Source organism: Taudactylus pleione, unplaced genomic scaffold, assembly GCF_031769625.1.
Source record: "Taudactylus pleione unplaced genomic scaffold, aTauple2 ptg000283l, whole genome shotgun sequence".
Taxonomy (NCBI): domain Eukaryota; kingdom Metazoa; phylum Chordata; class Amphibia; order Anura; family Myobatrachidae; genus Taudactylus; species Taudactylus pleione.
In genome coordinates, this window is record NW_028284685.1 from 2,382,253 (window position 1) to 2,406,632 (window position 24,380).

The 24,380-nt window shown below is 43.6% G+C and overlaps 1 protein-coding gene across 1 annotated transcript in view; it reads right to left on the bottom strand.

Moving 5' to 3' along the window:
• Window positions 1-24,380, bottom strand: part of LOC148512082 (uridine-cytidine kinase 2) — a 56,752-nt gene that overhangs the window by 26,200 nt on the left and 6,172 nt on the right. The window contains exon 2 of the mRNA XM_088482233.1: window positions 9,719-9,878. Within this exon, the coding sequence (XP_088338359.1) occupies window positions 9,719-9,878 (160 nt within the window). The remainder of the gene's footprint in view (window positions 1-9,718; window positions 9,879-24,380) is intronic.

The following is a 24,380-nucleotide window of genomic DNA, read 5'->3' on the forward strand; positions in this document are numbered from 1 at the left end:
TGTAAGCCCGTGAAGGTGTGAGGCACGCAAGCCCTACAGCTGCAGCCACGTGAGTAATAACATGCCCAGCCGCTCTGCTTAAAAGCGGCGTGCTGTGAGGCAGTAAGTACAGGTTGAGTCTCCCATATCCAAATATATTCCAAAATACGGAATAATTTTGGCATGACTGAGATAATGAAACATTTGATTTTTGATGGTTCAATGTACAAAAACTTTGTCTAAGGCACAAACTATTAAAAATATTGTATAAAATTACCTTCAGGCTGTGTATATGAAACAAATTCATTATGTGTGTATATTTGGGTCCCATTTCCAAGATATTTCATTATGATATGCAAATATTCCAAAATACAGAATATTCAGTTATCCAAAATACCCCTGGTCCCAAGCATTTTGGATATGGGAGATTCAACCTGTACAGCAACAAGGTCTTTTACAGAAAAAAAAAAAACACAATGTATAAAGCTCACCTTTTTGCCAGCGGCCCCCTCAGATGTGTGTCTGGTATGGAGAAAGTCCCTAGGGACTATGTAGTTTGGCGACTCTCCCAGGGGCAGTCTTTAGAGTGAGATACAGGGTTACACATAAACCCAGAAGCAATGGCATCCCCCAGATGGATGAAAAAGGAATTATATATATATATATATATATATACACACACGCTCCAATATAATAAGAACTACTGAACAGATTTCCATGAAAACTGCATCATTTTGTAGTGGAAACTCCTAGAAATAACCTGCACTTTGTTTCATCTCCATCCTTCAAGCTAAAACTTAAAAATAACAAAAGCAAAGTTTGACATGATCAATGCAAGAGATAGGTGGGACACGCAGCCGGGAAGGGGTGGGGGGGGTGGGAAGGCTCTTTGGATCTGTATTCACTTGAATAGGATAGACTACATAACAGTTTGTGCAAAGGGCTCAGTGACATTGGTATGGGTGGTGGGTGAAGGCTCTGCTGCCACCAGTCTGTATAGTGCTGGTGGTCACGTGGGCCACTCCTGCAACACTGCCCCTACGCAAAGATACACCTAGAACACCTCCCTTTCACAAATCAGAAGTCTTTAGCACAGCACTTCTCTTATCACAGTGTATCTAAACAGTTCTCTGTTCCCCAGGTGATTTAGCAATCCAGGCTACCAGAGAGAAGCTAAAAACCTGGGATAGATAGAGATATCCCATCCAGCCAGTGTCCCCCCATGTATATCAGTGTATGTATTGCTGTGTGAGGTCCAATGTACAAGCTAGACCTATGGGGCCTCCTTGGAAATTTTGCTATAATATATAATCAGTGTTAAAGTTAGCAGGTACCATCTCCTGCACAGCAGACGAGAAATTACATACTGTAAGTCCAAGGTTTATGGAACAACTGACCCCAGCCAGCTTCATTAAGCAGGAAAATAAAATATCACATCAAAATACATACATTGTCTGTCCAGCACTAACTAAAAACAGAAGTCGTTCCTGTCTAAAGGTGCCCATACACCTACACGATTTCGGGCCGATTGCCCGATTTTCAATGAGTCATAAGATGGATCTTGTGAAAATCGTGAATTATTTTAGTAACATACGATCTGATGCGCGCTCCCGCAGCTCCTTATGATCAGATGTGTAGCACATCTTGTCCATTGTATCGTGTGCAGATCGTGCCGCTTATCTTGTTCATGCGATCCATCGTGCAACAATTAAAGTCATTTCAATGACTGTTTTTTATGAGGCTGTGACACAGGATCGCTCTTTACGACAGATCCTGTGCTAAAGAAAAACAACAAACATGTTGCCGGGACTGCCAGGGAGCTCCGGGGAATCGTATCTTATGCTGGTCGGGAAGGTGTATGGGCAGCATTACACTACAAAAACATAAGGCGTTTATACAAATCAAGCTCACTTGTATCCAGTAGCAGGTTCTCTCTCTCTGAGGGCAAGATGTACTAAGCATTGCATCCGTGATGCGGTACATCCAGCCTCTCATCGTGTACAAACCACAGTTGATTACCGCGGTATGTACCTAGAATATCGCAAACGACAGCTCTCCCGATAAGCGCTGTCCTTTGAGATGCCCCCAGTTAGGGGAACTTCAGGGGCTTCACACCCATTAGTCGCCCTGGCATCCTTCTGCGCACAGATGAACAATCAAGAATTGCTCATAAAATACTTAAAACCGGCTATGCTAAAGCACCAGGGGTTATGCGGGTTGGAAATGAAAATGGAAAAAAAAAAAAAAAAAAACACAAAACACACCACTTGCAGTCAGTGTAAAGCACGTCGGGCTATTTTACATTTTCACCTCCACAGGGAAGAGACTGCTTACAATAGCCACGCTTCATAAATGGAGCCCCAGGTATGGACTAAAATTAGCACATTTACTACATGATTGTGCAAACAGACATGTGCATAATATGTTACAAGCAAACACTGTAGAACACAGCCATGTACTTCATAAATAATGCTTAACACACAAAGAAACTGGACACTGGTCTCTGAGGCACAAATATACCATGCTGCATATTCACAAGGCATGGCCAATGACACCAATTATATATTGTGGCTGGTACACTACTATTCATTTTCTCTGCTTAGATTTGGTGGTAAAGCACTCAAATCCTATGTACGCACTTATTACACTTGGTAAGCATCACTGTTCTAGGCCTAAAGCAAGAAGGAGAAACAAATTAAGGTAAGGTAGAATTATCATTCTTTGCATAATGTCATTTACAAGGTGTATCAATGTATATGGGAAATAAAAAAAAAAAATCCACAAGTAGTATTTCTTGTTTGCACTGTTGATACATAACCATGGCAGGCTGTGAGGCAGGTGCAGCTGGTACTAATAACTTTTTTTTAATCTCACTAAAATAATTAGGTTAACAATTGTGCAGAGGTGGCAGCTAATTATCCTCATGTACTAGGGTTTTGTTATGCATTTAGGGGGGGGGGGGGGGGGGAGGAATTAAATTGTTTATACGCGGAAGCAGCTCCAGTCCAGAGTGACAGGAGCTATTCCATTGTTTGTAATGTAAGGGGATTAGCTGCGTAAAGTTGGATTTCTGCTTGCTCCTCAGGTGGCTGCGAGCAGAAATCCACTCTAAGTAATTAGTGCCGACGGCACTCGCACACAGCGTCACAATCAAATAGCTACTGTCAGTTTAGACGGGAGCTGCGACCATTAAGGAAAACAATTGAATTCCACCTTAGAGTAGTATACTTTTTTAAACAGATTTGCACCATGTGTAAATAAATTCCATAAACTAACATAACAGATGAGTAATTTAGCCATTCAATCAATTACATAATTTACGTAGTAACACTTGGCAGAGATTTATCAAATCTTGGAAAGGGAGAGTGATGGGGAGAACCAACCAAGCATCTACCAACTGTATTTTTATATCCAGTCCCCAGACATGAGGCCGAATGTAAGAGTTCAGATTTCTGAAACTGCCAAGATTTGGCGAGTTTGCAGTCACATTTGAAGAAACAACATTTAGTAAAAGCAAAAGCAGAAGAAGGCCTTACTAAACATCGCCGCCTTTAAGGTAACTGCTAACTCCACAATCTCAGCAGTTTCAGAATCCCGATTTGCCACTCCAAGGCTTAGCACATAGACCCCTTAGTCTTGTAGACCACACCTAAAGAAATACATGACAATAATTAGATAGATGTTCTCTAGTCCTCAGTGGTCATGAAAGAGGAAAAAGGGAGTCAAAACTAGTAGATAAGCTTGTCAAAGTAAAAGCAACAATCAGTACCTGACTCTTTAGAAAATGATTAGTATGTGAAATTATTTCCTGAACTTAAACCCGATATGGTAAAACAAAATTAAACAGGTGTCACAGACTTAAGTATATTTCTGGATCCTGAGAATTGTGGAACTAATAGACCCAGATAGCAAGATCTTATTACCATGTCCAAACTGTGAATGGCCACTAATCCAAAGGAATTAAATAGACCTTTTTCAAATGTCTCTTAAATACACACCAGTATAAATTAAGTGTCTTCATTACTGTTCACCTTTAGAACAAAAGGAAAGGGAAAAAAGTGAGGTCTTACTAAAAGCTGCATGCTTTAATTTTTATTAACCACTTGCCTGGCATGGTCGTATCAGATACGACCATACCAGACTGGGCTTTCCCTGACATGGTCATATCAGATACAAACCAGTCAGAAATGCCCACTAGACGGCTGCAGGAAGCTAACCTTCCCGCAGCCGCCTATGTCAGAGGGACCTGTTGGTCCCTCTACACCAGCGGCTCCCCCTTCTCTATGTCCCGATCACTGCTTGCTACAGTGTTTGGGCACCCGGTGGCTGCAGAGAAGAGCAGCCACCGGGGAAGTCAGCGCTGCCCTGTCTCCCCCTGAGTATTCCCCGGCGGCCAATGAGAGCAGCAGCCGCTGGGAAGTCAGCTTCGTTCCCCCTTTATGTTTATACCCCGGCAGCTCCAGAGATTCGAACCGCCGGGGAAGCCAGTCCTTTCCCTGCATTTACCCGGCAGCTACAGGGAGCAGCAGCTGCCGGGGAAGATCGCGCCACCTCCCTCCCTGTTTATACCCCGGCGGCTCCAGAGTGCCGAGCCGCCGGAGAAGCCAGCCTGCTGCTCCCCTGCATATACCCGGCGGCTGCATGGAGGAGCAGCAGCCGCCGGTGAAGGTAGCGCCGCCCCCATAGTCCCCAGCCGCCTGAGAAGCCAGCCTGCCGTCCCCCTGCATATACCCGACGGCTGAATGCTGGAGCAGCAGCCGCCGGTGAAGGTAGCGCAAAGCCTCCCCCCCTACCAAGCCAGCACTGGTCTCTCCCTTCATACACTGTGTACCATCAAGCATGCTTCCTTCAGCATGGAGGACTGATCATCAGTCTCCCCTGACAAAAATGTGATGGCCAACGATGGGTGAAACCATCGATGGTTCATAATTGTTCAACTCCATCGATTGTTAACCCACCGATGGCCATCCCTATGCAGAATCTCTGCTGCTCTCTGCATGTGGCTGCAGGGAAGGGGGGAGTGAGGGAAGGGGGGTGGTGGATGTATATGGTTCCAGGGAGTGGGAGTCGTGTATGTAGGTGTTAAGGAGGGATAAAATCTGGAGGGGAGGGGGGCTTAAAATAATAATTAAAAAACATTACACTACTGATTGGGGGTGGGAATTAATTTTATAATGGAGGCCTAGGACGAGATACCCCCTAGGTATATATATTTTTTTAAAGAAAATATTTAATACTTTTTAAAACTATATTAAATGGAAAAAAAAAAAAAAAAATTTCTGACCGGTTTTCCCCGTAAAAAATAGTCAGTTAAGTGGTTAAACAAATTATGCTAATCGTAAAATAGAGAAAAATATATAAATGCTGCTCAACAAGACTTTTCTAGAAGAATCCTCAAAGGAAAATACAAATTACCTTGCAGGCAAAGACCACCTTCTTGCGGTCTCCAAAATATCAGATGGTAAATTCTAAATCCATACAATGCAAGAATGCCACTATGCACAGCAATGAACGCTGACTGACGTTTCACTGTTTGTGGCTAGATCAAGGCAACCTGACTGATCTCAGAGCCTGGCTTATAAAGATGGATCAGTGGTCCTCAGGACCCCACATCCCAGGTAAACTAGCAGGTGCACAGGTGTAGCCATTACTCACTGACATTTTAAAAGATCCACAGGTGGAGCTAATGATTTTACTTGTGATTCTGTGTGGAGACCTGGAAAACATGCACTGTTTGGCCTATTTCACACGCGTCGGTTTTCACCGGCAGACTAAAAACCAGGCAAAGCCGGTAGTTTTTTTGCCGGCAATCGTGCCTTGCACATGCAGCAGCTTTGAGCAGTTTTTAATGTTGTGTTTTGGTTTTTTTCCTTCATGTATCAGGCATGCGCAGCAGCACAAGCTCAGAAAAGTCGGCCGTGTGAAAGGAAACATTGTAACATATACTTGACTGACTTGCAGTGATGGCACGACAGCTGTCCTTGTCGGTGGATATTCCCGACTGTAACATGGCGACCGTGCCGTCTAAAAGGACCCATATGTTTTCAGGCTTAATTAGAAATAAAACACGGCAAAAAAACCGGCCGTTTTTTTGCCGGCTGGTGAAAACCGGCATGTGTGAAATAGCCCTTTGGGGTCCGGAGGACAGAGTCTGAGAACCTGCGAGTTGAATGGATGTGCCTAGTAACCAATCAAAGATCATATAGTCACATTTACGTCACACTGGGCCAGATACAATTAGAAGTCTCAATTATCACACACCCTCAGGATTCCATTGAAGACTTTCCATTGGAATCGTAAAGTATTGGAGAACCCCAATTGATTCAAATGATCAAATTCGTTAGGTGTCAATGTATTTACATATACTACGTATATTCAGATATTATGTCGTGTTAAATAGCACAGGTTTCTTCACCGCAGCTTCATGCCAGTCTGTACAGAGTATTAAAATCATCACACATATACATACACACACACACAGTGTCAGGTGCATAAATATTGGGACATTGACAGAATTTTCATAGTTTGGCCTCTATTCACCACCACAATGGCTTTGAAATGAAACAAACAAGATGTGCTTTAACTGCAGACTTTCAGATTTAATTTGAGGGTAATTACATCCAAATCAGGTGAACGGTGTAGGAATTACAACGGTTTCTATATATGCCTCCCACTTTTTAAGGGGCCAAAAGTAATGGGACAAACTAAACAATCCTAAATCTAACTTTCACTTTTTAATACTTTGTTGCAAATCCTTTGCAGGCAATTACAGCCTGAAGTCTGGAACGCATAGACATAACCAGACGCTGGGTTTCATCCCTGGTGATGCTCTGCCAGGCCTCTACTGCAAATGTCTTCAGTTCCTGCTTGTTCTTGGGGCATTTTCCCTTCAGTTTTGTCTTCATCAAGTGAAATGCATGCTCAATCGGATTTAGGCCAGGGGATTGACTTGGCCATTGCATAACATTCCACTTTTTAGCCTTAAAAAAAACTCTTTGGTTGCTTTTGCAGTATGCTTCGGGTTATTGTCCATCTACACTGTGAAGCGCAGTCCAATGAGTTCTGAAGCATTTGACTGAATATGAGCATATAATATTGCCCGAAACACTTCAGAATTCATTCTGCTGCTTTTGTCAGCAGTCACATCATCAATAAATACAAGGGAACCAGTTCCATTGGCAGCCGTACATGCCCACGCCATGACACTACCACCACCATGTTTCACTGATGAGGTGGTATGTTTTAGATCATGAGCAGTTCCTTTCCTTCTCCATACTCTTCTCTTCCCATCACTCTGGTACAAGTTGATCTTTGTCTCATCTGTCCATAGGATGTTGTTCCAGAACTGTAATGGCTTTTTTAGATGTTGTTTGGCAAACTCTAATCTGGTCTTCCTGTTTTTGAGGCTCACCAATGGTTTACATCTTGTGGTGAACCCTCTATATTCACTCTTGTGAAGTCTTCTCTTGATTGTTGACTTTGACACATATACACCTACCTCCTGGAGAGTGTTCTTGATATGGCCAACTGTTGTGAAGGGGTTTTTCTTCACCAGGGAAATAATTCTTCTGTCATCCACCACAGTTGTTTTCCATGGTCTTCCGGGTCTTTTGGTGTTACTGAGCTCTCCGGTGCGTTCTCTCTTTTTAAGAATGTTCCAAACAGTTGATTTGGCCACACCTAATGTTTTTGCTATCTCTCTGATGGGTTTGTTTTGATTTTTCAGCCTAATGATGGCTTGCTTCACTGATAATATGAGATCCAAAGAGCTGTCACTGAGAGTCGACAGCAACTGATTCCAGATGCAAATGTCACATCTAGAATCAACTCCAGATCTTTTACCTGCTTAATTGATAATGAAATAACGAGGGTATAGCCTACACCTGTCCATGAAATAGCTTTTGATTTGATAGTCCCATTACTTTTGGCCCCTTAGAAAGTGGGAGGCACATATAGAAACCGTTGTAATTCCTACACCGTTCACCTGATTTGGATGTAATTACCCTCAAATTAAATCTGAAAGTCTGCAGTTAAAGCACATCTTGTTCTATATATAATATATCTATATATATTTATTTATTTTTTACACACACACACACACGTGTTACTGACACTGTAACGTAGCATATCACATGCAGATACACCCACAGAAGCACAGAGAACATAGGCATGCTGCATACCATTTTAATCAACAGAAGGTGCGTGGGCTAACTATTCACATCAGTGTGTGAATAAGACGCATTTGAAGGTAAAAAAAAATGCATGAAAGACGCTCAGCATTACCATGGCACACGGAGCTCCTGCATTAGTGACGCGACTTGTAGTGCATGGAGGATAGATGTCAAGAACACGGCTACAGATGTGTCCACATACAATACTCACATCAAACTTATTCCTGATCTTTTTCTACAGAGGTATCCTTGCTCATGTAGCCTCAGTACACCATGTAGTGTGATCGGTCTGGCATGAGGGAGTCTCTAGGTCCCGTGCAGCTCTGCTAGCATCAGGTGTCTTGGTCGAAAATGCATTTAGGTCGCAATACGATGCGACTAGGACGCACCAGCAGACTGCTGATTAATTTGACATGGCACCAATATATTATTTTATCATTTGAATATTCACAAGGATGGCTTTACCCTAATGAACTACACTTTTGTCTTTTTATCGGTTTTATTTTAGGTTGTATGAAATGGACTGAAGATCTGATTGTCTGGATTTGGGCCACATCATTCACCCTTTTATCCTTACATTGTTAATTAGTACCTCAGTCAATTTGAGTTAACCATCTGTGTTCAAGAATGGATATCCTTAAAACCTGGACTGTTAGTGTGCTGGGAGAACAGAGTTTAGGAACCACCGATTTTAAATGTTCAGTTGAATCAAAAATCAAAGTCTAATTTATATTAAAAATGGAACAAACAATGATGGATGCCAATTAGTGTTATCGCTTTCAAGTTATTTCAGAAAAAAATATTGGCTTTTCTTTTTTCATGGAAGAATACTAACAAATCTGCCCAAGTCTGTAAATGGTGACATATGGCCCGATTCAGCAAGGAATGCAGTTGCTTATACGCACGCAATCGGTCGATTAATTCACACCGGGCATGCATCGCAGTGCACGACCAGACGCTGCAATCAGGACAGCAATCGCAAACCTTTGGCAGAGCGATGGACAGGAAGTGCCATTTGTGGGTGGTGACTGGGGAAGGGGGGTGTCGGGCGAACGCAGGCGTGCCAGTGCGTTTCAACGCCGTTGCAGGGGAGTTCATAAATTATCCACTGCGATAGCAGATGCCGCCTGAGTCATAGCGTGCGCTGAAGTAAGCAATTCCTGAGTAAGGTCTGGGCTTCATTAACTGTCCGATGTTACAGATTGTTTCTCTTATATGTTGGCCAAGTATACGGATGGAAGAGGGCGTCTTTATGTTAGGCTGCGATCACAATGCGAAAGCAAACATTTACATGTCACCGCTGATATTAGCAACTGAGTTGCGTGCTTATAAGCAGAATAGCGATCCACAGTGAATCAAGCCCGTAGTTGAAAGAAACTAAAGATCATTCACACCATTAGCCAAAAGTACTGTTCTGGGCTGACCTGCACTCTCCTTCTCTGGTTGGAGAACTGCCTAAATAAGATCAGAAGTTATTAAGAGGATTGAGATAAAGATGGAGCAGGCATTTTAATGCACTAATGAAACCCCTTTTGAAAATGTGAAAATGCAATCAATAGGCATCTTACCTGGGTGGTCAAAGTTAAATTGACCTTTGAGTGCTCTGCTCTTCTGCTCTGGAGTCAAAATCCGATAAAAACTGTCCTGACTCAACATTACCACCTGCTTCTGATGGTGATCTACCTCATTTTGTCCCAGGAGCTGTACAATCTTTGAACATACAGATGACTGTGCAAGGAAAGAAAACATAAAATACATGATGGCTGATGGAATGACCCCACTATATCATATGTCAATAGTTCAAATAAAATATACATCATCCTATTTAATTAGTGCTATAAACAGTTAAATAATAAATTTCAGAGATCTGATCACACAAACTCTTAGGAGGCGATTCAATAGTTTCTAACTCCTGTCTAAACTGCACGGGAGCTATTAAATTTTTGCGCGACCTGTGCTGGTTAAGACGACCGCATTCGCGTACAAGCGCTGCACGGGATTGGCTGCGTTAAGAGTTTTTTCCCATGCCAAGTGCAGGGTGCACTCGCGACCACCCCACAAAGCCCTACTTTAAGCAAATATTTGCTCGTATCTCAAGAGGGTGCGAGCTGAAATCCACAATAAGTGCAGCCTCTGGGCTGGTTGCCGAAAACAATTGAATAGCTTTAGAAGGGCGCTAAACTCCCACAAACAATTGAATCGCCCCCTCAGACCATTTTAGGGCAGCATGTCTCAACTTCAATCATGTTCCCACAACAGACCATTTTTTCAGGATCTCTTTAAACATGCCAAGAGGCTTAGGGGTATATTTACAAAGTGACACATACTTCTCGCAAGGTTTAGCCTCAAAATATTAAGCAGCACTAATATATTAAGTACAAAGCATTCTGGGATTTGCGTTTTATAAGTGCTGCTTTAAATATTGAGGTCACTGAGAAGCAGTGGCTTGCAAAAGCCACTGCTTCAAAAATATATGCCCCCTTACTCTACTTGACCGGGTCAGTAATTGTTCTACCCTCTCTTTTCACAGATTCAAAGTCTAGGGTAGATTTGTACAAATCTAGATTCTAGGGGGTAAATTTACTAAAGTGCAGGGTTTTATAAGTGGAGATGTTGCCCATAGTAACCCAACAGATTCTACTTAACATTCATTTAGCACCTTCTAGAGGAGAATAGCTAGAATCTGATTAATTTCTATGGGCAACATATCAATTTCTAAAAACCCAACACTTTAGTAAATATACCTAGTAGTCAAGCTGAGCATCTAAATTGTCAAAACGAAGCTAGCAAAGATACAATCCTCTGCTCTAGGTGTCATAACATTTTTTCTTTAAGATAAACATACAATGCGTCTTCCAGAGTGAAGACTCTTTCAAAGGAAGTCAATAAATTCTAATATGATGTGAATATAAAGTTCTTGAGGGTTTGGGGGACAAAACTCTTGCCCTTACTTTCATACATACACTTCTCTTTATCTTCTGTAAAAGCAAAGTCTATGATGAATTCTTTTTACATATGGGCAAAGTGTTCCTGACGTCAAGCAGGATGCACTGACGCTTTAGGGGTCTATTCATGGAGCTGAGAAAAACCCTGTTCTGCGTTAAACAGGGCTTTTCTCCGCTTTCTGTAATTCAGAAAGCAAGTTACCGTGGAGAAGCGTGTCTCTTCTCCAGCGGTGCACTTGCTCCGTGCCCATATCACATCACCATACTATTGTATAGTATAGCTCCGCTTTCCGTTTCTTTTGCTGCATCGCATTCGCCTTTGCAGGATGGCGTAAGGAGGATACTGAGGGAAGAAGAGCAACGAAGACTGTTGTCTCCCCACCTCCTCCCCATTCTCTCCACCCCCTTCATTGATGCTGGCAAATCAGCTGCCTCCTCACCAGTATCTCCGCCCCCCTTCAGTGTCTGTGCACGGACCAGATGCTGTCATTTAAGCAATGGGTAATAAAGAGAAGAAGAAAAAAAAAAAAAACGACGCCGACCGGACCGCACCAACCGCATATATCACAGGTAAGGGTACATGAATCGCTACTTATCTAAGCTATAAGATCACATCGAACTGATGCGATCTAGTGATAAGTGACAATTCTGTACTGCAAATCTTTATGAATAGACCCCTTAGTCTTTGTGATTTTAAACCAAATCAGCACATTTTCACTAAGAATGTCCTGATAGTTGCTGGTAAATCCAAACCACCAAACTACTAGAGACAATTCCATTCTGTATTTTATAAAAATAAGAGAGTTCAAAACAAGAAACCATTATATTGAAACTTCTATAAAACCTATTAAACTGCAACAACAGATGTGTCCTCATCCTTAGCCTCCTTGCACGTTAAACAGCCCTTCTAATCGCACCATGCTGTGGCAAGACTCTGTAGCGCTGAGCGTCTTTTTATGTAACGCTTGCACAAGCAGCTTCTGCTGATTAAAATGATATGCAGCATGCCTATGTTCTCTGTACGTCTGCGGGTGTATCTGCATGCGAAACGCTGTTAGTGTTACAGCAGCTGACACTAACGTAGCTACCAAGGCACCCAGAGCTCCCGCGTTGTGTGGCACGACTTGTAGCGCATGAAAAAAAGATGTGTGTGAACATCTGTACAAGTCTGATTTTTTTAATGCGGATCGAGATTATATTTTCGATCAAAAAATTAAAATATTGCTGGGACAGTGTTGGGGATTGTACGCGACTCGGCCAGCTGGTTGACTCATGTATAGTGAAACCAAAATAAAGCAATTTGAATGCAGAAAACAGTAGTTTGCAGGAATTTATGATGTGCAAACACAGATGTTATTTTATAGAATGTACTTGATTAATGCTACCTCAAAGCTGATTGGTTGCTATGTGCAACTTGTACCCCTTTCACACAACATTGCAAAGTCACACCCAATATTTTGTACATGGGACCCGACTGAGACCCCTTTCAGGCTGGCGGCCCGACCCGGCTTATTGCCGGGTCGATGACGCCACCACGTGCCAAGCCAGTGGTTTAAAATGAGATTATCTCCAAGCACCGGCTCTTCCTATGCTGTGAACGGGTCCCAGGCTTAGTTATCAGTTCACACTGCATCGCTCATTACCCAGGTTAAAGTGCCGGGTCGCTCAACCCAGGTTATTTTAACTGTGCCCTTTCACACTGAGCAAGATCCCAGGTTGCTGCTCGTTCACGTGAAATAACCCAGGTTATTGCTGGCAGTGGTAAAGGGGTATCATTCACTGGTCTACCTCTCCACTCTTTACACTGCTTGATGTATCTCCCAGTTTTAAGACTGTCACCTAGCAATAGCTCCCACTCTACACCTACTGCTAGGTATGCTTCCTGCGTCTTGGGAAGAACTAAGAATGAGTAGTTAGGGACAATAATTACCATATTATTTTGCATCATATTGATGCAATATATACTAGTCTTATTTCAACATTCAGGAATGCTTAACTTTCCAGTGACTACCTACGATAAGCAGCCATCTCAGTGATTCAGCCAACCAGCGCGGAGACGGAAATATCGCGATTATGGAAAGTCTTGCGCATCACATACAGCTGTCGCTGTTACATCTCACTCTAATGACAGAAGTGGCTTTATGTATCCATTTCCATTAATTATAGTTCAGAAAATATTTGCTTTACAAAACACTTGTGTTCTGCTCGGTTTGAGGGCTGAACTATGGGACTGATTCAGACCCGGTCGCAAGCACTGAGCGCTCGCAACCGGGTCGATGGTGGCCCACAGCGCATGAAGGAGCCGGCTCCGTCGTGCGCATGCGCGAGACCCGGATAGCGACGGGCAATCCGTCGCTCCGGGTCTCGCACCAAAGGGGGCGTGCTGTCGATGTTGAGTGACAGCACACCCCCTTTGGTAGGCGGGCCGGGGGGTGGCAGCCCAGACGGAGGCGTTCCCATGAGAACGCCTACCGTTTGGGGCCGGCCCCACTGACATCATAAGTGATGTCAGTGGAGAGATTCCGGCTCTGTTAGAGCCGAAATCTCTATGGGGCTTGCGGCAACGAGACCCTACCACAAGGGTCTCGTCGCAAGCCCGATGGTCGCGACTGTCTTGACCATCGCGACCATCTTCCTAGCCGCTCGCTATAGCTGTGGGTGGTCACCCACAGCTATGCGAGCGGCCAGGAGGCCGTTCTTTAAAAAAAAAAAAAAAAACACCCCACATACACTTGCTGTTACATCATAGGTAATATTAAGATTTTGCAAGAGAACAGGTTTTTCTTTTGTTAACTTATCAGACCATCTCTAAAATTGTTGCCAGATTACATGTACAATGTAGGCCAACAGGGTCACAAGATGAGCACCGTTGTGAAGTTACAGTGCTCTGACTGTGCAGTATTCAATTCATTGCAGTATCAGTGCAGTTAATTTACAATAAAGTACAAATGACAAATGCCACTAGCAGTCTAGCAATAGTGTAGCACAAGCAAATAATCAAACTGCAAGAATAAACTGTAATGGTGCGTACAGATGTTACGATCAGTCAGCAATAACAATATCGCTGAGTGTTCGTCCTACACCTTCCTGATGTACTGGATGATTGTTATTGTTCATCCAGCACACCACCAACGATGGGCCAGTGATCCGCAATCAACGATCGCGAGTCCCTATGTAACCTGGTCGATATCGATCAGGTTGGCCTGCATGCACGGGTGATGGTCAATATAGTTATGGTCCATACGTGCCCGCGCATCGCTGTTCGTTTGAGGGTTGATAGGCATCAAGAAATGAATGATCTGAACAATAATGATATGGTCGATATTGTTCATTTTTATCGTACAGTGTATATGCACCATTAGCATCGAACTTAATGCTATGCAAATCTTACCACCAAAAGGAGAACAACAAAACAGATGGGCAAATAGGTTTATGTTCCAATTTCTCAAGGTTTGTTTTTCTGTGCACTTTGTACAGGTTGAGTCTCCCATATCCAAAACACCCCTGGTCCCAAGCATTTTGGATATCGGAATATTTCGTATTTTGGGATATTTGCATAAAATAATGGAAAATCTTGGGAATGGGACCCGAATCTAGACACAGAATGCATTTATGTTTTATATATACACCTTATAGACACAGCCTGCAGGTCATTTTATACTACACTGCTCAAAAAAATAGGGAACACTTAAACAACACAATGTAACTCCAAGTCATTCACACTTCTGTGAAATCAAACTGTCCACTTAGGAAGCAACATTGATTGACAATCAATTTCACATGCTGTTGTGCAAATGGAATAGACAACAGGTGGAAATTATAGGCAATTAGCACGACACCCCCAATAAAGGAGTGGTTCTGCAGGTGGTGACCACAGACCACTTCTCAGTTCCTATGCTTTTTGGCTGATGTTTTGGTCACTTTTGAATGCTGGCGGTGCTTTCACTCTAGTGGTAGCATGAGACATAGTCTACAACCCACACAAGTGGCTCAGGTAGTGCAACTCATCCAGGATGGCACATCAATGGGAGCTGTGGCAAGAAGGTTTGCTGTGTCTGTCAGCGTAGTGTCCAGAGCATGGAGGCGCTACCAAGAGACAGGCCAGTACATCAGGAGACGTGGAGGAGGCCGTAGGAGGGCAACAACCCAGCAGCAGAACCGCTACCTCCGCCTTTGTGCAAGGAGGAACAGGAGGAGCACTGCCAGAGCCCTGCAAAATGACCTCCAGCAGGCCACAAATGTGCATGTGTCTGCTCAAACAGTCAGAAACAGACTCCATGAGGGTGGTATGAGGGCCCGACGTCCACAGGTGGGGGTTGTGCTTACAGCCAAACACCGTGCAGGACGTTTGGCATTTGCCAGAGAACACCAAGATTGGCAAATTCGCCACTGGCGACCTGTGCTCTTCACAGATGAAAGCAGGTTCACACTGAGCACATGTGACAGACGTGATAGAGTCTGGAGACGTCAAGGAGAACGTTCTGCTGCCTGCAACATCCTCCAGCATGACCGGTGTGGCAGTGGGTCAGTAATGGTGTGGGGTGGCATTTCTTTGGGGTGCCGCACAGCCCTCCATGTGCTCGCTAGAGGTAGCCTGACTGCCATTAGGTACAGAGATGAGATCCTCAGACCCCTTGTGAGACCATATGCTGGTGCGGTTGGCCCTGGGTTCCTCCTAATGCAAGACAATGCTAGACCTCATGTGGCTCGAGTGTGTGAGCAGTTCCTGCAAGACGAAGGCATTGATGCTATGGACTGGCCCGCCCATTCCCCAGACCTGAATCCAAATGAGCACATCTGGGACGTCATGTCTCGCTCCATCCACCACACACTGTACAGGAGTTGGCAGATGCTTTAATCCAGGTCTGGGAGGAGATCCCTCAGGAGTCCATCTGCCACCTCATCAGGAGCATGCCCAGGCATTGTAGGGAGGTCATACAGGCACGTGGAGGCCACACACACTACTGAGTCTCAGTTTGACTTGTTTTAAAGGACATTACATCAAAGTTGGAGCAGCCTGTAGTGTGTTTTTCCACTTTAATTTTGAGTGTGGCTCCAAAACCAGACCTCCATGGGTTAATAAATTTGATTTCCAATCATAATTTTTGTGTGATTTTGGTGTCAGCACATTCAACTATGTAAAGAACAAAGTATTTAATAAGAATATTTCATTCACTCAGATGTAGGATGTTATTTTAGTCTTCCCTGTATTTTTTTGAGCAGTGTATATTTTTAATAATTTTGTGCATCAAAAAAAGTTTGTGTACATACATGAAATGAATTTATGTTTCATATACACCTTATACACAGCCTGAAGGTTATTTTAAATTATGTTTTTCATAATTGTGTGCTTTAAACAAAGTTTGTGTACATTGAACCATCAGAAGGCAAAGGTTTCACTTTCTCAGTCATGCTAAAAATATTCCATATTTCGGAATATTTGGATATGGGAGACTCAACCTGTAGTAGACTTAGCAGTGGGATTATTTGAGCTGTGTCCAGTTTTGGTTGCTCCAAGCTAGATATGCTATACTGATAGCTTTAAAGATTGCAAACATGAGCAGCTTTTGATTCAGGGATAGGCAATGTGTAAAGGGGGGTATCCACTAGACGATAAAGTTGAACGATTGAACGATAATGATAAAATCGTTCGATAATCGTTCAAACATCGTTTGAACATCGTTTGCAAATCGTGCAGTAATTGTTTCTAACGATGTACGATGCGCACTCCCGCTGGTCGTTTGATCGTCTCCTCCATCGACTGAACATGCAGGTCAATTTCACTTGATTGCTTACAAATCGTTTACACATCGTTTACACATCGTTCTCACTGAACGATCAAACGATGAACCACTATCTGCCCACTACAGCTGAAAGCTCTCAATCACAGATTGAAACAACATAGTTTATCGTTAGATCTTTTGCAAATCCTTTGCAAATCTTTTGCATATCTTTTGCAAATAGTTCAGAGTGGAAGATCAAATTTCAAGGGAAACTTCAAGGGAAAATCGTTAAGAGGTTGGACAGGGAGTAGATCGTCTAGTGGATGTGCCCCATAACAGTTTTAGCATGTCCTAACAGCAAAACTTTGGCAGGGCATACTGGGATGTGTAGTTTCACAGCAGCTGGAGTGCCACATGTTGCTAACCAGTTTTAATTCAGCCACTTTTCATGAACTGAGAATATATGTGCAGCACGGATGGAATATTGGTTAGCATTACTGCCTCTCAGCACTGAGGTTGTAGGGTCGCTCCCCTTCCCCCCTAACTGTGTGGAGTTTGTATATTCTCCCGATGCTTGCATGCATTTCCTTTGGGTACTCATTCCACAATCCAAAAAAAAACATACTGGTAGATTAATGGGCTGCTGACAAAAAAAATAAAAAGTTAACCCTTGTGTGCAAGTTTGTGTGTACATGATAGGCAATAGAATAAGCTCCACTGGGGCAGGGACTGATGTGAATGGGCAAATATCCTCTGTAAAAGCGCCGTGGAATATTTGTGCATTATATAAATAATATGGATGCCCATATAGGGGCTGGTGCAGAGTTCAGTGCAAGTTGGGTGTAATTTATCCAGCATTCCATGCACGGAAGTAAATGCGTATATTTGCCCTTGTACAGAATGTCCCTATTTTTGGTTTCACAGTCATCAATATCAGTGCGCACTTGATCAAGCACTATTCCTGGTGCAAAAGATAGGTCTAAAGCAGCCAATACACGGTGCAATATGCACCGTGCAACGCGACGGGGGGATCCAACGTAAGGCATATCAGGCGATCCCTACACATGATGCAATCGGGCGGCCGACCCAACCGCCCAATAAGCTGGCTCTAACCTCCGCATAACGCTGCATGGGATCGCACATCGCATCCCCACCCAGATCAACTAATCCTGCAGTAAGATCTAGGGGTGCGATGTACGACACCATGGGTGCGCGCTCTGTCCGATATCATGCCCATACACGGTGCGATATTGCAGCCAAATCCGTAATATCGGCTGATTTATCGCACCATGTATGGGCCACTTAACAGGTGGCATAATTATAACACATACAGTCAGGTCCATAAATATTGGGACATTGAAAGAATTTTCATATTTCGGCCTCTATTCACCACCACAATGGCTTTGAAATGAAATAAACAAGATGTGCTTTAACTGCAGACTTTCAGATTTAATTTGAGGGTAATTACATCCAAATCAGGTGAACGGTGTAGGAATTACAACGGTTTCCCACTTTTTAAGGGGCCAAAAGTAATGGGACAAACTAAACAATCCTAAATCTAACTTTCACTTTTTAATCCTTTGCAGGCAATTACAGCCTGAAGTCTGGAACGCATAGACATCACCAGACGCTGGGTTTCATCCCTGGTGATGCTCTGCCAGGACTCTACTGCAAATGTCTTCAGTTCCTGCTTGTTCTTGGGGCATTTTCCCTTCAGTTTTGTCTTCATCAAGTGAAATGCATGCTCAATCGGATTCAGGTCAGGGGATTGACTTGGCCATTGCATAACATTCTACTTTTTAGCCTTAAAAAACTCTTTGGTTGCTTTTGCAGTATGCTTCGGATCATTGTCCATCTGCACTGTGAAGTGCAGTCCAACGAGTTCTGAAGCATTTGACTGAATATGAGCATATAATATTGCCCGAAACACTTCAGAATTCATTCTGCTGCTTTTGTCAGCAGTCACATCATCAATAAATACAAGGGAACCAGTTCCATTGGCAACCATACATGCCCACGCCATGACACTACCACCACCATGCTTCACTGATTAGCTGGTATGTTTTGGATCATGAGCAGTTCCTTTCCTTCTCCATACTCTTCTCTTCCCATCACTCTGGTACAAGTTGATCTTTGTCTCATCTGTCCATAGGATGTTGTTCCAGAACTGTAATGGCTTTTTTAGATGTTATTTGGCAAATCTGGTCTTCCTGTTTTTGTGGCTCACCAATGGTTTACATCTTGTGGAGTCTTCTCTTGATTGTTGACTTTGACACATATACACCTACCTCTTGGAGAGTGTTCTTGATTTGGCCAACTGTTGTGAAGGGGTTTTTCTTCACCAGGGAAATAATTCTTCTGTCATCCACCACAGTTGTTTTCCGTGGTCTCCCGGGTCTTTTGGTGTTGCTGAGCTCTCCGATGCGTTCTCTCTTTTTAAGAACGTTTCAAACAGTTGATTTGGCCACACCTAATGTTTTTGCTATCTCTCTGATGGGTTTGTTTTGATTTTTCAGCCTAATGATGACTTGCTTCACTGATAGTGACAGCTCTTTGGATCTCATATTGAGAGTCGACAGCAACTGATTCCAAATGCAAATGTCACATCTAGAATCAACTCCAGACCTTTTACCTGCTTAATTGATAATGAAATAACGAGGGAATAGCCCACACCTGTCCATGAAATAGCTTTTGAGTTGATAGTCCCATTACTTTTGGGACCCAGCGTCTGGTGATGTCTATGCGTTCCAGACTTCAGGCTGTAATTGCCTGCAAAGGATTAAAAAGTGAAAGTTAGATTTAGGATTGTTTAGTTTGTCCCATTACTTTTGGCCCCTTAAAAAGTGGGAGGCACATATAGAAACCGTTGTAATTCCTACACAGTTCACCTGATTTGGATGTAATTACCCTCAAATTAAATCTGAAAGTCTGCAGTTAAAGCACATCTTGTTTGTTTCATTTCAAAGCCATTGTGGTGGTGAATAGAGGCCGAAATATGAAAATTCTGTCAATGTCCCAATATTTATGCACCTGACTAACTCTGCAATTCCAACACCCACCCTCTGAACTTTTTTTATGAAGTAGCAATAGCCAAGAACGTATAACGACTCCAGATATCGCTTCTGCGTTTCACTCTTGTTATTCAAAGCTGTATAATCTCTCTTCTGCCAAAGCAACCTTGGAAGAGTCACCCTTTCAAGTGTCTAAATACCTCCACAAGGTTGGCTTCCCCACTATCTGTGATAAAGACAGGGAATTCACGTTGGAGGAAATGGAGGCTTTAAAAAAATACACCCACTGCATATGATTTAGGATTGTTTAGTTTGTCCCATTACAATGTCACAATATTTATGCACCTGACTATATACTTTACCTACGGCCCATAGAAAGATCAAAGGTTCTCTTTCAGCGTGTGCGGATTACCAATGGCACTCGTCAGGGCTGTCCATTGTCCCCCCTCATATTTGTTCTATGTATGGAGCTCTAGCGATCCAATTTAACTCTGATATATCTGGGCTGACCATGGAAAACCGTGAATACAAGTTGGCTTTGTTCGCAGATGATCTATTGACCATTTTAACTAACCCATCTGTGTCCATTTCCAGTCAAATGAAGGAATTTTATGAATTCGGACTCCTTTCAAATTTAAAAATTAATTATTACAAATCTATTGCAGTCAATCTTACAGTTCCCCCAAATGTGGTAGAGAATCTGAAGGCCTCTTTTCCTTTCTCCTGGCACCTTTTGAGTATAAAGTACCTAAGGATTCTATTAAATAGGGATCTCTGCCGGTGATACTCGGTTAACTTCCTTCCCCTACTTGCAAGGACTCGAAGTGAGCTATGGGACTGGCGAAGGAGGTATTTTTCGTGGTTGGGTAGAGCCAGTATTATTAAAAATTAATGTAGTCCCGAGAAAACTATCTGCTTCAGACCCTCCTGATTTATATACCTAGGAGCTGGTTTCTGAACGTTAATTGTTTGGGAAGAGAATTTGTTTGAGGTGGGCGAAGACCTTGTTTCCGACATGATGTGCTCTTCCGACGTAGACATTTGGGTGCTTTCCAGTTACCCCACTTTCGTACGTACTATGAAGCAGTTTCTCTTAGTAGAGTTTTAGAGTGGTCTGGAACGGATTCGGACAAGCAGTGGGTGAGGATTGAAAATAAAGTTCTTCCTGTGAGTCTTGGGCTTGCATACCTACTTTCCCTTCTGTTGATCACCCCACTGTTGGTCCAACTCGGTCTTTATGGAAATCGATACGAAAGCAGCCTTGTATTTCCTTTGAGATCTCTCCTTTGATTCAAATTTTCTATAACCCTGACTTTCACGCTGGTAAGGCCCCTAGGTCTTTACATCTCTGGTTACAGGCCGGGGTTGTCAGTGACAGTCAGCTGGTGTCCTCATTTGGTACACATTCTTTTAGCCAGATCCAAACGACTTGGAACCTCCCCGCTTCAGAGATATGGAGGTACCTTCCCATTAAACACTCTCTCTAGCAAATCAATACGCGAGGCTTTTCCCAGACCCCCCCCCACCCTTTTAGAATCACTATGCCAATTCCAGGATAGTCTTCCCCTTTGGCTACCGAATCCTCAAAAGAAGATACTTTTTCCATGCTGCCCTGTTTTACGGCAGACTGGAAAGGGGACCTTGGCATACAATTAGAATCTAAGGAGTGGAGCAAGATCTTTCAGACCACTATGGGCGGGACGTACTAAAAGGAAAAATGCTGCAAAAATCCAATTTTCAGGGTTTTTACCGCATTTCCATATGTACTACCTATTATCAGTGTGGAGGGTAATGCCAGAAAAACCTTGCGTTACCCTATAGAAGCCTATGGGCTTCTTACCGCATCCCATACCAGACGCTTTGAAGTCGCCCAGCAATGGCCTTCACTCACCTGAGTGTTCTGGTCGCCGGCCCATGCTCCACCTGGGTCCTCCGGTTCCTCCTAATCTTCTTCTGGGTACAAGGAGGAGCCCGGGGCTTCCTGCACAGGTCACCAGCAAAAAGCTCCCATGGGCTCAGAAGGGGCGAGGTCCCATGGAGACCCCCTCACTCTGCGTTGGCGCTTCGCAAAAGGCAGCTCTTATCGCAAGAGCTGTCTTTTGCGATACTAATTGCATATGAGATTAGTAAGGTTGCGGTGACTGGCAGAATGTTCACTGCAACCTTAGTACATCCCACCCTATGTCTTGCTCAGATAGCTATTCGGTGGTGTAGAGTTTAAGGTACTTACACGCTGGTATCGTTGCCCCTCGATGGTTGCTAAAATGTTCCCAGGGGTTCCTGCCACTTGTTGTCGATGAGCCTTAGATGTAGGCTCCCCACTTCATATTAGGTGGGACTGCGTAGTCTTACGCCCCTTTTGGATTTAGTGATTTCCTTGTCTAGGGAGAAGCTGGGTCAGGGAGTTAGTTCAGAACCTGTGTTTTGGCTCCTCAATTTGATTATTGGCCCAGTGTCACCCTACAAAAATAAAAAATCACTTCTGAAACATTTAAATAGTGCAGCCAAAGCGGTGATCCCAGTTTATTGGAATCTACCTCTGCCCCAAAGTATAACTGAATGGTTCTCTAGACTGGAGTTCTACATGACTATGGACAATCTCATGATGTCTGGTGCTACTAAATTTAACAAGTTTTTAGCGCAATCTGAACCCCTTAGCTTTTGCTTAAAGATATCCCTGCAATAATTGTACAATGCCAGCGTGTGTTAACGATTTTGGTGATCTTAAATAAACTGCAAAAAAAAAAAAAGTAGCAGCAATAGCCAACTTTATTCTATGTATATGAACTATACCCATATATTCATTTTAACACTATTGAAAAACAAAATACAATGAAAAAGTGAATTCCAAACAGAGCAGTAAGCAGCCTCCACATTACTGTTGCTATGCTATGAAATATTTTGATGATAACTGAACAGATAATATGTAAGGAGTACATGTTTCTGCTAAAAAACCTGTAGCAGCAAGAAAATGGAAATAACTAACAATCCGAAAGTAAAATCCCTAGTATGCTAGTATGTGCAGATAGATCCAATCAAAAGCATATCATATTTTTAAACCCCCTCAACCCCCCCCCCCATAGCATCGGATTCGAGACCCAGCGCTTGCAAATATTTTTATGCCCGAAATTTAAATAGCCACAAGACAGGGCTAGTGAAAGCATTGCCCTTTTACATTTCAGCCATAAAACACGAATCGGAAGTGCCAGGTTTTAGACTCCGACACTTAGTAAATAAACCCCTCAGACATGAATCCTGAACTAAAAGAATCACACTAGCTTACATGGAAGAACCATTGTGGTTTTTGTAGTTGGTATGAATGAAATCTATCAAATATCAATAGTAGTACAGCAACATAGGGGACAAAATCTACTTATTTTTTCTCCTCTTGTCATCAACCTTAATCCCCTGCTAACTATAGAGCTTTTCTCTGCCACAAGGCACTCTCTTTGGAATTGTGGGCTCTCATCAAGTGGCAAGACTCAGGAGTGATGTGGCTAGCTGGGTGCTACCCTGTATGTGGCAGCAGTTGCGATATATACTGACCCAGCAAAATAGATTAACGCAGGGCTTGACAAATCCCGGGGGCCAGGTCGCCATGGCGACCAGATTTTGCTGCCTGGTGACCAGAATATCCAGGAAGGCAGGACCCACTTTTAATAAATGACTGGGTCCATCTCACAGGACACACTGCGCTGCAGCCAATCGCCATGCTGACTTTAGTTTCTCCTCAGCCTATTGCCATGCACCTGTAGTGTCTCCCACCCTCCCTGCACATCAGCGCACCATTCTGCTATTTGAAACCAGCAGCTCTTTGGCGGCACCTCAACATCCTCCTCCTCTGGCTCTGTACCCCTTCCCTGCCGGTCACACTGTGGCTCTGACGGCTGCAGCAGAAGCATTATTGCCCCCATTATGTTGTCGGTGCCGGGCTCCTCCAGCTGCCTGTGCTTCACCCTCAACTCCTCCAGCCAGCTTTCCGCATACAGGAAGCTGGGGAGGTGGACACTTCCCATGCCAGGAGGGAGTTGGAAGGACAAGCAGAGGCGCAGCTCATGCTGTGAGAGACAGCTCTCAGCAGGAAGGAGGAGGTAAATACTGTACCCAGAACTGCCTGCCCCTAACCCCTTCGTTGCCCCTAGTGATGACCCATCTACTATCTACCTTTACTACCTACCCCCAGCACTGCCTGTCTCTAACCCCCTCCTTGCCCCCAGTACTGCCCCAGCTGCTATGTACCCTCACCCCCTCCCTAACCCCAGCACTACCTGCCTTTAACCCCCTCCTTGCCCAGAGTACTGCCTCACTGTAATTAATAAGACTCCTGCACCTTGCTCCTTCAGCGCTCAGGTAAAACTCCCCAAGTGTGCCTCTCCCACCACCCCTCCCCAAGTTACACGTCTCTTCATATGTACTTATATAACTCATCATCCCACATATGTATGAATTTGGTCATACTGTGGGGCATACTATGCATGTTGGTTCTACTGTGTGGCATACTATTAATTTGGGTCCTACAGTCTGGCATAATATGGATTTGGGCAATAGGGT